This window comes from Moschus berezovskii, chromosome 22 (genome assembly GCF_049115385.1).
Source record: "Moschus berezovskii isolate FMDL1 chromosome 22, NW_MosBer_1.0, whole genome shotgun sequence".
Lineage (NCBI taxonomy): Eukaryota > Metazoa > Chordata > Mammalia > Artiodactyla > Moschidae > Moschus > Moschus berezovskii.
The window spans coordinates 6,321,739-6,334,014 of record NC_142481.1 but is presented as its reverse complement, the minus strand read 5'-3'; the positions used below and the strand labels follow the sequence as shown (position 1 = coordinate 6,334,014).

The window sequence follows — 12,276 nt, the reverse complement described above, 5'->3', positions numbered from 1 at the left end:
CATGATTATGAATCTATATACTAGCACTTTACTGAAGGGGAAATATTGCCAGAACAAAGCAAGGAGGAATGGTATTTCAATTAATAATTCATATTATCCTCTAAGTGTAAGTCAGTATACAACAGAAAACAAATAAGCATAAGCATTTTAAAAGAAGTAAAATTATTCTTGCATATGATATGATGGTATAGCATGAAAACCCTAGAGAATCCATGTTGAAACTAATTCAACTAATAAAATAATTTATGGGAATTCCCTGGCAGTACAGTGGTTAGGACTCTGCCCTCCCACTGCCCATTGTGGAGGGCCTGGATTCAATCTCTGGTCAGGGAACTAAGATTCCCCCAAGCTCCATGAATAAATAAACAAACAATAAATTTTGGAAGGTAGAAAGCTTTAAAATTAATATATGAGTCATACACACATATAACAGTCAGTTAGATTATATAATGGAAGATAAATTTTATTTACAAAACCAATGAAGATTTATAATTTTTTAGGGATAAACTTAACAAAAACAGAAAAATCTAATGCAAAAAAAATTTAAACACTCTATTAGGATATCAAAGTAATTCTAGTCAAGTGAAAGGACATTCCATGCTTTCTAAACATTCTAAAGACATAAGCTCTAAGATAATTTTAAAATTTAATGAACCTAGTAAAAATAACAAGCTTTTTTCTGGAACCAAATGAGTTGTTTTTTTAAATTACAAGGAAAGTAACATGCAAGATTAGGTAGGAAGAGCATAAAAGAAGTGTGATGGGCTATGGAGCAGTTCTAGCACGTGTTAAAACATAATTCAAAATCTCTGTAATTAAAAGGGTTGTACTCACATGTTTGTGTGTGTGTGCTCAGTAATGTCCAATTCTTTGCAACTCCAAGGACCGTAGCCTGCCAGTCTCCTCTGTCCATGGGATTTCCCAGACAAGAATACTGGATGGGTTGCCACTTCCTTCTCCAGAGGATCTTCCCGACCTAGGAATCTAACCCACATCTCCTGCACTGGCAGGTGGTGCTTCACCACTGAGCCACTAGGCGAGCTGAACTGACTGTATATTCATTCAAAAACATAGTATTATATATACATAATATACAGGCTTCCCTGGTGGCTCAGCTGGTAAAGAATCCGCCTGCAATGTGGGAGATCTGGGTTTGATCCCTGGGTTGGGAAGACCCCCTGGAGAAGGGAACAGCTACCCACTCCAATATTTTGGCCTGGAGAATTCCATGGACTGTATATTCCATGGAGTCACAAAGAGTTGGACATGACTGAGCGACTTTCACTTTTTTTTCATATAATGTACGTATAATATACATAATTATATAATATATATAGTATACATATCTTATATTGTAGGTGGGTTCTTTAACACTGCGCTACCTGGGAAGCCCGTACTCGCATACAGATGGGCAAACTGAGCAGTAGAACAGATGAAAGATCAAAATCTTTTAAAATGGAGCCCTTGATATATTATGTATAAGAGACTATAGGTGAATCCCTCTATGACCTGGACATAGGGAAAGGCTTTCTAACTACGACTGAATACCAAAAGACAATAATATATTGATAAAATCAACTATATAAAGGTTAAAAAGAAGAAAGTTTTCATGAAACACTATAAGTAAAATAAAAGACAAATAAGTTTCTGCTTCTGTTAACAGCTGGGCAAACTCTACAAATAACAATCATAGACTCTGGACAACAGATATATATACACATATATTTATTTATATTATGTTATGTTGTATTTTTAAATGAGTATCCATAGAGTTAGTTCAGCTTCCCTGGTGGCTCAGTGGTAAAGAACTGTCTGCCAATGCAGGAGATGTGGGTTACATCCCTGGGTGGGGAAGATCCCCTGGAGAAGGAAACGGCAACCCACTCCAGTATTCTTGCCTGGGAAATCCCATGGACAGATGAGCCTGGCAGGCTACAATCCATGGGGTCGCAATCCATGGACACGACTGAGCGACTAAACAACAACAGAAGTAGTTCACTAAAGAGTAAACAACAGCAGGCAAATCCTGCTGAGGTGAGACTTGGAAGAAGCATGAGTTTTCTTTTCTTTCTTTTCTTAAATGACTCTTCCTGAAGGCAGGTTGTAGCTAGCATCATGCCTAAAGCCCAAATAGATTCCCCATAATCCTACCGGTCTAAAGTACCCAACGACAGGATAACCACAGAGGCTGTAAAGTTAAAAAAAAAAAGAACTTAAAAAAAAAGGAAGAAAAGACAAAAAGAGAGCCAGAAAAGTGTGACCATCAGTCTTAGCCAGAATGTCTATCCAAGACTCTGGCTGACCCCTGAATGTGCTTGCATGGGGCCAGACAGCAAAGAGCCCACCACAGCGTGCTGCAGTCCAGCGCGCTTCTAGGACTGCAGGTTCTAGGGATGCTGTCTTTACCCACTTTACTACAGATGATAAGTTTCTGCAATAGGGCTCAAGATGTCTCTTGATTTTGCCTTTTCCACTGGGTGCTTGGTGCTTCAGGGGTTTCTCTTCATGGAAAAAAAAATTAAACTGACAGCAAGGACAAGGGGGAAAAAAAGCCTTGAGTGTTCCAAGTGCCACAGGGGCAAGCATTGGCAGAAATAAATATGAAGATGAAAATGGAATTGTAAAGATCAGGTCAAGCACTGGTGAGTCAGGCATGGTTAGACTTGCTCTTTGGAGTCAGGAACTGTGACATTTGAGAACGCTGCCAGCTGTAAGAGCGCTGGAAATAAACCCTGAATCTTCAATGAGACCGATGTGAAGACAATTAAAAAAATAAAAAAGGAAGAATGGCCTTAGAAGAGGCCTATTCACCCAAAGGGGAATTCTTTGAGAGGTAAAAGAATTGGCAGTGATTAGGAAGACAGAAGTAATTAACAGAGCTACCAATTTCTGTAGCCTCTCTGGTAGCTCAGCTGGTTAAAGAATCCGCCTGCAATGCAGGAGACCCTGGTTCTACTCCTGGGTTGGGAAGATCCACTGGAGAAGGGTTAGGCTACCCACTCCAGTATTCTTGGGCTTCCCTGGTGGCTCAGCTGGTAAAGAATCCACCTGCAATGCAGGAGACCTGGAATCGATCACAGGCTTGGGAAGATCCCCTGGAGAAGGGAACAGCTACCCACTCCAGTATTCTGGCCTGGAGAATTCCACAGACTGTACAGACCATGGAGTCCTAAAGAGTTGGACACGACTGAGCGACTTTCACTTTCTCTTTTCACCAACTTCTGTATTTTTTTTAAATTTAATATACACAGGCTTAGTTGCTCTGTGGCTTGTGAGATTTTCCCAGACCAGGGATCGAATCTGTGTCTCCTGCATTGGCAGGCAGATTCTTTACCACTGAGTCACAAGGGAAGCTCCAATTTCTGTATTTTTAACTCACTTCCCAGTAAGTGGTCACAGTCCATTCAGAGAATATACCAGGAGATACAATTTATTGATGAGCTTTTACATACAGGGCCAAGAATAGGCCCTTTTAAGTTAATATTGAATGTTCAGTGTCAAAGATCATTATCCAATGAATATTATTATACTATTTTACATGGATGGAAAATGAGCCAGAGAGACTTTTTTTAATCTTCTCAAGGTCACTCAGTTCCACTAAATTGCAGCCTAGGTCTGATGTGACCCAAGGTATGTACTTCTGATTTTTTAAAAAATAAATTCATTCTTTAGTCTTGAAACCAGATTGGTTTCTCTTTTGGTACTAAAGTTTACTTAATATGTTAAGTGAATCAGTGGGTAATTCAAATCCTACTAGCCAATTTTAAGAAGGCAATTTTTTTTTTTTTTCACTGCACTACTCGGCTTAGTCCCCCAACCAGGGACTGAATCAGGGCCCTGGCAGCAAAAGTGCTGAATCTTAGCCACTGGACAGGGAATTCCCAGAGGCAGGTTTCTGTCCTACCTTGCCGTTTATGTTACTGAATAGCACAGAGAACTAAATTTAATATCCTGTGATAAACCATCATGGAAAATAATTTATAAAGTTATATTCACACACACACACATATATACAACTGAATCACTTTGCTGTACAGCAGAAATTAATACTGTATATCACCACACTTCAATAAATTTTTTTAAAAAGCAGTCCCCTCCCCGACCCCACTCCCGCCTTTTGAGGTCTAAGAGGCACTTTCACAAAGATAAAGCAAAAAAAGAAAAACACTGATCTGTGTTGTAAAGGGGTTATTCTTCTCTACTATGGAAATCTTTGCTAAGAAGAAACTCCTAAACACATCAATAGCCTTCTCTGCTGAGTAAGACATCATGTTTGGATGTACTGTCTCATTTTTCCTAAGTATCTTAGGATTAAATCACTGGTAGCTTGGTAAACGTGGGCATGGTCTAGGCAGTCTTTCTGTCTCTGTCTCTCTCTCACACACACACACGAATACACCGAGTCATTCGGATCCATCCCACAAAATCTCCAAAACACCACCAGATGGAACTGGGAAATCAACACAGAATCACCGAGAGATGGGGTGAAATTTGATGACAGTTGTTGCCAGCTGTGTGTCTTTCTAACTGCAAAATACTGGCTCTAGTGTCATGAAGGCGAGACCATCACTACCACCATTTCCAGAGACTTGCTGTGCACCTGCCTGTCACCCTCTTAAACATTCAGCCACCCTGCTCACCATTCAGGGTGATCCTAATCCCGGCTCACTGACTGGGAGGCTGAGACTTGCTGTCAGGAGTCCCTGGTCCCCCAGATTGTAGGAGGCAGAGCTAGGAATAGAAGATAAGCTGCTCCCGCTCCCAAAAACTGGACTGTTACTCAGTGTGCTTTGAAGCTGTGCCTTTTGGTGGCAAAGAAAAGCATGTACGATATTACAACCTCACTAGGTTCCACGCCTGTCCATTTCTCCAGGTCCTTCCAGACTGTGGAGCAGTGTAAGTGTGAGTGCCCACGTGTGTGCAGACAACAGGGGCCATGGCTCAAGAGTCTGCATGTTAACCCTGAACCCTAGACATCAAAATGTCTCAACTCAACTCTCAACTCAGCGCTGAGTGGTTTGGGTTGATGGAAAATCTCGTCTCCAATCTTAAGGGGCAACAGCAGGAGGAAGAAAAGCAACCCTTACTCTCAGGCTGGGCACAGCCTGGGCAACGTCCATCCCCCTTCCAACCAAGTATCCACCGCCCTCCCTTGTCTGCTCTGGGAGTCTCTGCTGTTACACCTGCCCCGTCCCTCTCTCAGCCCAGGAAGGAGTCCAGCTGAGACAAAGCTGTCCTGAGATGAAAGGGGGAAAAGCCGCTGTCCCGCCCAGTTCCTCAGCTGCCCTCTCCTCCTGGACACTGTCTCCCTCACCTTGCTGGAGTCTGAGCCATACGGACACACTCACCAGGGTTGATCGCTGCTGCTGGAACAGGCAGCAAGACCATGGCTGTCAGTAAATATGTGCCATGCAAGCCACGGCAGCTGTATGTCTCGAGATGAGTTCATCTCCCCCTCTGCCCGAACAGCTGCAATTACCCTGGCACTTGCAAGGCACTGACAGCTTCTGCAGAGGAACCATGGTACATCTGCAAAGAAGCTGTCAACATTAGTCCCAAGACAAGTCGGCATCTGCAGTTCCTGGGGATTAACACAGAACTAATTAAAAGCAGGTGCAGCTGAGGGCAACATTTCCTGCCCCCACTGCAGTGAATCCTGTATGCCCCTCAGCACTGTGCTGGGATGGCAAAGTCGATCCTCAAGTCCTGTCTCCCGCCCCTCCTTACACACACCCCCTGCAAACCAGGGTCACAGAGATGAGACCTGTCATGTTCATGTTGGACTCTGAGCTGTGGTGTCGTAAGAGGGAAGAGTAAATCTGACTCCGTATTAGATCCATTTCTTCCTAAACTCTGTGCTCTGTTGCCTGTGCTTAGTCATAATGCACATTTTGCAAAAGAACGTTGCCCAGAGCCTGAAATATATGGGAGAGCCCATCTCAAGACTCTGACCATTAAGCCTGTGCTCTGCAACAAGAGAAGCCACCGCAATGAGAAGCTTGTGCGCCGCAACTCAAGAGGCGTTCCCACTCTCTCCAACTAGAGAAAGCCTGCACAAAACAGTGAAGACCTAATGCAGTCAAAAATAAATACATGTACTAAATTATTTTTAAAATGTTTTTCAAAAATCAATGATTGTTTCATAAAGTGCTCCAACCTGTTTTTTTTTTTTTTTTAATCTCACTTGAATCTCACTCTCTTGAGAGTCCCTTGGACTGCAAGGAGATCCAGCCAGTCCATCTTAAAGGAAATCAGTCCTGAATATTCATTGGAAGGACTGATGTTGAAGCTGAAACTCCAATACTTTGGCCACCTGATGCGAAGAACTGACTCATTGAAAAAGACCCTGATGCTGGGAAAGATTGAAGGTGGGAGGAGAAGGGACAACAGAGGATGAGATGGTTGGATGGCATCACCAACTCAATGGACATGAGTTTGAGTAAATTCCAGGAGTTGGTGATGGACAGGGAGGTCTGGCGTGCTGCAGTCCATGGGGTCACAAAGAGTCGGACACGACTGAGAGACTGAACTGAAGGAGAAATGAACAATGGTACTCCTTTGGTGTAGATTCAATGTCAGACACTTTCTGTTGTCTACTAGCAACATTAAAATAGGAAGCAAGGTTGAAATATTAAAAAAGAAATAAAAGATCTATATATTTTACTCCCCTTGTTAAAAAAAGCCAATTTATATAAAAAGTTGCAGAGGAGACAATAACCTTTGTCTTGCTGGAGGTTTACTGGAACAAAGTGAACTGACCTACATGGACAACAGCTGCAAGAAGCAAGGATACCCACACCAAGAAGTCTGTGATAACTAACCATGCCCCTCCCTCACCCTGCCTTTAAAAGGGCTTTGCTGAAACTCTTCCAGGAGTTGGGGCTTTTTTGAGCATGAAGCACCTGTCTCTTTCATAGCCCTGCAATACAACCTTCTCTGGTCCAAACCGTCACATTTCAGGGTTGTTTGATTTCACAGTGCGTCGAGCACATGAACTTGCATTTGGCTAACAGTGTGTCACTGTTGAGGACACAAGCTGTGTCTGAGGTGCTGGATTGCTGGGAAGGCTCTGGATGGATCTTATTCTCACTTGCAGGAGCCCTGATCACTCCTGCCAGTCCCTCCAACTTTTGTGCCCAAATCTGTTTTTTTGAACCATCTTGGGGCCAAGTCAGCAAAAGTGACCCAATCACTTTGGAAACTGCTTCTACCCTAACTTGTTGAGTGCCCACTCTATGTAATGATACAATTCGTATAGTTCCACTTCCTCTCTTTTTCCTTCCACTATCCAGGATTAACTGTACACTTGTCTTCGTGTTTCTTTTTATATTTTATGTGTATGTGAAATAAAATTCACACCTTATGGTTAAGACAAGAAATATGCGTTTTTTTATGTTATTATTTTTTGATTGTGCCACGAGCCTTATGGGATTTTAGCTCCCCAAGCAGGGATCAAACTCCAGCCCTTGGCAGTGAGAGCATGGAGTCCTCACCACTGGACCACCAGGGAATTCCCAGAAAAATTTAAACATAAAGAATTGTTCCTGCCCGGTGGCCTTCCCTCACTCCCCACTGTGCCTTGTTTACCTACATTCCGTTCCGTTCCGTTCCGTCGCTCAGTCATGTCCGACTCTGCGACCCCGTGGACTGTAGCCTACCAGGCTTCTCTGTCCATGGGATTCTCCAGGCATCGACCAAACCTCCCCCATCAGGAGAAATGCCAGCTCAACCATAAAGAGCTACATCCTCCCAGCGCCGAGACAACTCCTTAGCACTCCCTGACCTTGTAAGGGACCACAGTGATGCTCAGACCTGGGCTGTATGAGCTGTCAACAGTATGCCATTTAGCGTACAGCCATCGGTCTCAGAACACGTACATAAGTGTGTTTGACTTCTAACAGGTAGAACGGGTTTTGGAACTTTCTGAGAGGCTGTTCCTGGGTTACAATTCTCAACTGGGCTCGAATAAAATTTTCCTTCAGTTCAGTTCAGTCGCTCAGTCGTGTCCGACTCTTTGCGACCCCATGAATCCTGAGATTGACTAATTTTTCGTTGACATGTACTTGTCTTCTATTTTTTTTTATGTCAGCTTAGATGATCTCTAGCTTGCTCCCTAGACTAAAATGATTAGACCAATGTTCATACCTTTTATTTTCTGTCCCCACTTCTCTCCCAATAGTTGATTTACAATGTTAATTTCTGCTGTACAGCAAAATAACTCAGTTATACACATACATTCTTTTTTATACTCTTTCCAATATGATTTATCACAGGATATTGAATATAGTTCCCTATGCTATGCAGTGGACTCTTTTTCTACATGATTGTCTATGGGTTCTCGTCTCTCCACATAGGCAATCAAATCATCTGCAAGTAACGACAATTTTGTTTCCAATTTTTAAACCCATTAGTTGTTATTATTGTCATGCTATGTTGGTTAAGACCTCCAGCAGAGTGTTTAGCAGGAATAGAGACAGCAGATTTGTGTACCTCACTGGTGAATAACTAGAGAATATCTTCAAAATTTCATCATTAAATATGATGTTAGCTATAAAGTTTTGGTAGCTAATATCTATTAAGTTAAAGGCTGTATATTTACACCAGTTTTACTGTGCAGGGTTTTGTTTTTTCTGTAAGTATCATCACTGACTCAATGGACATGAATTTGAGCAAACTCTGGGAGATAGTGAAGGACAGGGAAGCCTGGTGTGACCATAGGGTTGCAGAGTCAGACATGACTTAGCTACTGGACAACAACAAATGATTTTTATTTGCATTTTGAGTGCCAAGCTTCTTGCACTGTTATTCTTTTCAAATATTTTTTTATTGATGTAAAAATTCACAAAATATAGTTAACCATTTCAAACTATTCAGTGAGCATTCACTATACTGAGAATGTTATGCAATCACCACCTCTATCTAGTTCCAAAGCATATTCATCATTCTGAAAGGAGACTCTGTAGCCAGTAATCACTGAGTCTCTATTTCCCATTCCCCCCAGGTCCCGGTAACCACCGATTTCCTTTATGCTTCTATGTTGTTGTTGTTTAGTTGCTCAGTCATGTCTCTTTTGAGACACCATGGACTGTAGGCCGCCAGGCTCATCTGTCCACGGGATTTTCCAGGCAAGAATACTGCAGTGGGTTGCCATTTCAGGGGATCTTCTGGACCCAGGGATTGAATCTGGGTCTCCTGAATTGGCAAGTGATTCTTTACCACTGAGCCACCAGGGAAGCTCTTATGTCTCTATAGATTTATGGTTTCTGCACATTTTATAGAAATATAATATGTGATCCTTTTTTTTTCTTCCAGTTGGGTGGCATGTGGGATCTTAGTTCCCCATCCAGGGACCAAACTCATGCTTCCTGCATTGGAAGTGCAGTCTTAAATAGCAGACCACCAGGAAAGTCCCAATGAATGGTATTTTGGGTCTGGTTTCTTTCACTCAGTGTACTAAGGCTTATTCATTTTATAATATGTATTGATAGTTCACTTGACTATTTCTAAGGCTTATTCATTTTATAATATGTATCGATAGTTCACTTGTATGGGTGATTAATACTCTGTTACATATATACATGTATTTTGTTTATCCATTTAGCCACTGATGGGCATCTGGGTTGTTTCCATCCTCTGGTTATTGTGAACAGTGTGCTGCTATGAATATTCTTATGCAAGTATTTAATTATCTGTTTCAACTTTTTTGGGTATATACCCAAGAGTGGAATTCCTGGGTCACTGTTCACTTGCTAAGTCGTGTTTGACTCTGTGACCCCGTGGACTGCAGCACGCCAGGCTTCCCTGTCCTCCACTATCTCCCAGAGCCTGCTCAAACTCATGTCCATTGAGTCGGTGATGCCATCTGACCATCTCATCCACTGTCACCCCCTTGTCCTCCTGCCCTCAATCTGTCCCAGCATTGGGGTCTTTTCTAATGAGTCAGTTCTTTGCATCAGGTGGCCAAAGAATTGGAGCTTCAACTTCAGTATAAGTCCTTCTGATGAATATTATGTGTTGGTTTCCTTTAGGGTTGACTGGTTTGATCTCCTTGCAGTTCAAGGAGATCATCTACATGAAGGAGGGACTACGTTTACTACATTAACAAGGCTATCCTCCTCTCTGTGTGTTGATGTAAGGTGGGAAGACTACCACATTCACCACATCCATAGGATCTATATCCTGTACAAGATGATCAAAGAGTTTTGACTTTTCTAGGGGATACTGTCATTATCAAAACATTCCTGAAACTTCCATTTTTATGTACAATGAGATGTGACTTTTCTTAGCTTGCTTGTATTCACTGCAACTACAGGGTCCCTCTCCTGAATGAATACCCTAACGTATAACCAACATGACTTGAAAAAGAAAAATTTCCCACTTTCCCTGCACCCACATGGGCTGCCTCTTAAATACATAGCCTGTGACTTTCAAATAAAGTCTTTTGACAATCGCTGCCTTTATAGTACGTTGCATGATCAGTCATGTCTGACTCTGTGTGACCCCATGGACTGCAGCCTGCCAGGGTCCTCTGCCCACAGAATTCCCTAGGACAGAATACTGGAGTGGGTTGCCTTTTACTACTCCAGGGGATCTTCTCGATTCAGGGGTCAAACCTGCATCTCCTGCGTTGGCAGACAGATTCTTTATACCACTGCACCACCAGGAAAGCCCATTCTCGCTTCTTTTTTTGGCGAGATCCCTAAGGTGTAACAAGGTGAATGTCTTCAGATGTAAGATGTACAACTTTCATTCCATGTACAAGGTTTCTTTCCTATTAAGGAGTTCCAGAACAGTCTGTATAATGAGAACACTTAAGGCATTTCCATTCTGTATGAGTTCTGTGAGTAGACAAGGTGAATCCAAAGAGCTGTGTCACGGTCTCACAGTCACTGTGCACAGGATTTTCCTCTATGCTGAGTTCGCTGATGATTAGCAAGCACTGATTTCCGAAAGAAGGCTTTCTGACATTCATTGCATCCATAGGGCCTCTCTCCTGTGTGAGTTCTCCGGTGACTGATAAGAGCTGACAGAGTAGTAAACGCTTTCTTACAATGGGGGCATTCATATGGTTTCTCTCCTGTATGAATTCTCTGATGTACGGTGAGATAGGATTTGGCTGTGAAAGCCTTGTCACATACATTGCATTTGAATGGTTTTTCACCTGTGTGGGTTCTCTGATGTATAATGAGCGTTGACTTACACGACAGAACCTTCCCACATTCGGGGCATTCACACAGTTTCACTTTGGCATGACAATTTTTTAGATGGTTAGTGAGACCTGACTTCTGGATGAAAGCCTGTGGACATTCACTGCATCCATAAGGTCTCTCTCCTGTGTGAATTCGCTGATGGATCATGAGATACGCCTTAGTGGAGAAGGCCTTCTCACAGTTTGAGCATTCATACGGTCTCTCTCCGGTATGAACTCTCTCATGGATAACAAGATGCGCCTTTGACGTGAAGGCTCTAACACATGCACTGCATTTGAAGGGTTTCTCGCCTGTATGGGTTCTGTGATGTACAATGAGAGTGGACTTAGAGGACAGAATCTTCCCACATTCACTGCATTCGTGAGATTTCTCTGCTGCGTGATGACTTTTCTTATGATCGCTGAGATCTGACTTCTGGATGAAGGTTTGCTGACATTCACTGCACCCATATGGTCTCTCTCCTGTGTGGATTCGCTGATGAATTAGGAGCTGAGTCTTTTTTGAGAAGGCTTTCTCACAATCAGAGCATTTGTATGGCTTCTCTCCTGTGTGAGTTCTCTGATGTACAGTGAGATGTGCTTTCACCATGAAGGCTTTATTACAAAGTCCACATCGGAAGGGTCTTTCTCCTGAGTGAGTCCTCTGATGTAAGCTGAGCTTTGACTTCCAAGGAAAAGCTTTCCCACATTTGCCGCATCTGTGGGACTTCCCTTCTCTGTGTCGGGTCTTCTGGTGATAGGCGAGTGCTGACTTTGTAATGCAGGCTTTCTGACATCGACTGCATGTGTACGGGCTTTCTCCTGTGTGAGTGTCCTGATGAGTGACCAGCTTTAACTCACTGGCAAAGGTTCTCTTATAATCACGGCATCCACGGGAATTATTTCCTGCGGGAGTTCTCCAAGGCATGGTTGTGAGTGGTTGACAAGTATCCACTGCATTTTGATTGCATCCATATAGTTTCTTGCCTAAAGAAGTTGAGTTATAATTAGCAAACTCTGACAGCTATATTAAAGCCAGAGTACTCATAGCAGAATGAACAACATAGCAAGTAAAGGTCCAGAAAAAG

General features: G+C 42.7%; 1 protein-coding gene across 2 annotated transcripts in view; it reads right to left on the bottom strand.

The window, feature by feature from the left end:
- Positions 1 to 442: 442 nt before the first annotated feature.
- Positions 443 to 12,276, bottom strand: part of LOC129546452 (uncharacterized) — a 32,957-nt gene continuing 21,123 nt past the window's right edge. For both annotated transcript variants that reach the window (XM_055411433.2, XM_055411434.2), the window contains one exon: positions 443 to 12,175. In XM_055411433.2, coding sequence (XP_055267408.2) covers positions 10,887 to 12,175 — 1,289 coding nt within the window. In that variant the 3' untranslated portion in view covers positions 443 to 10,886. The remainder of the gene's footprint in view (positions 12,176 to 12,276) is intronic.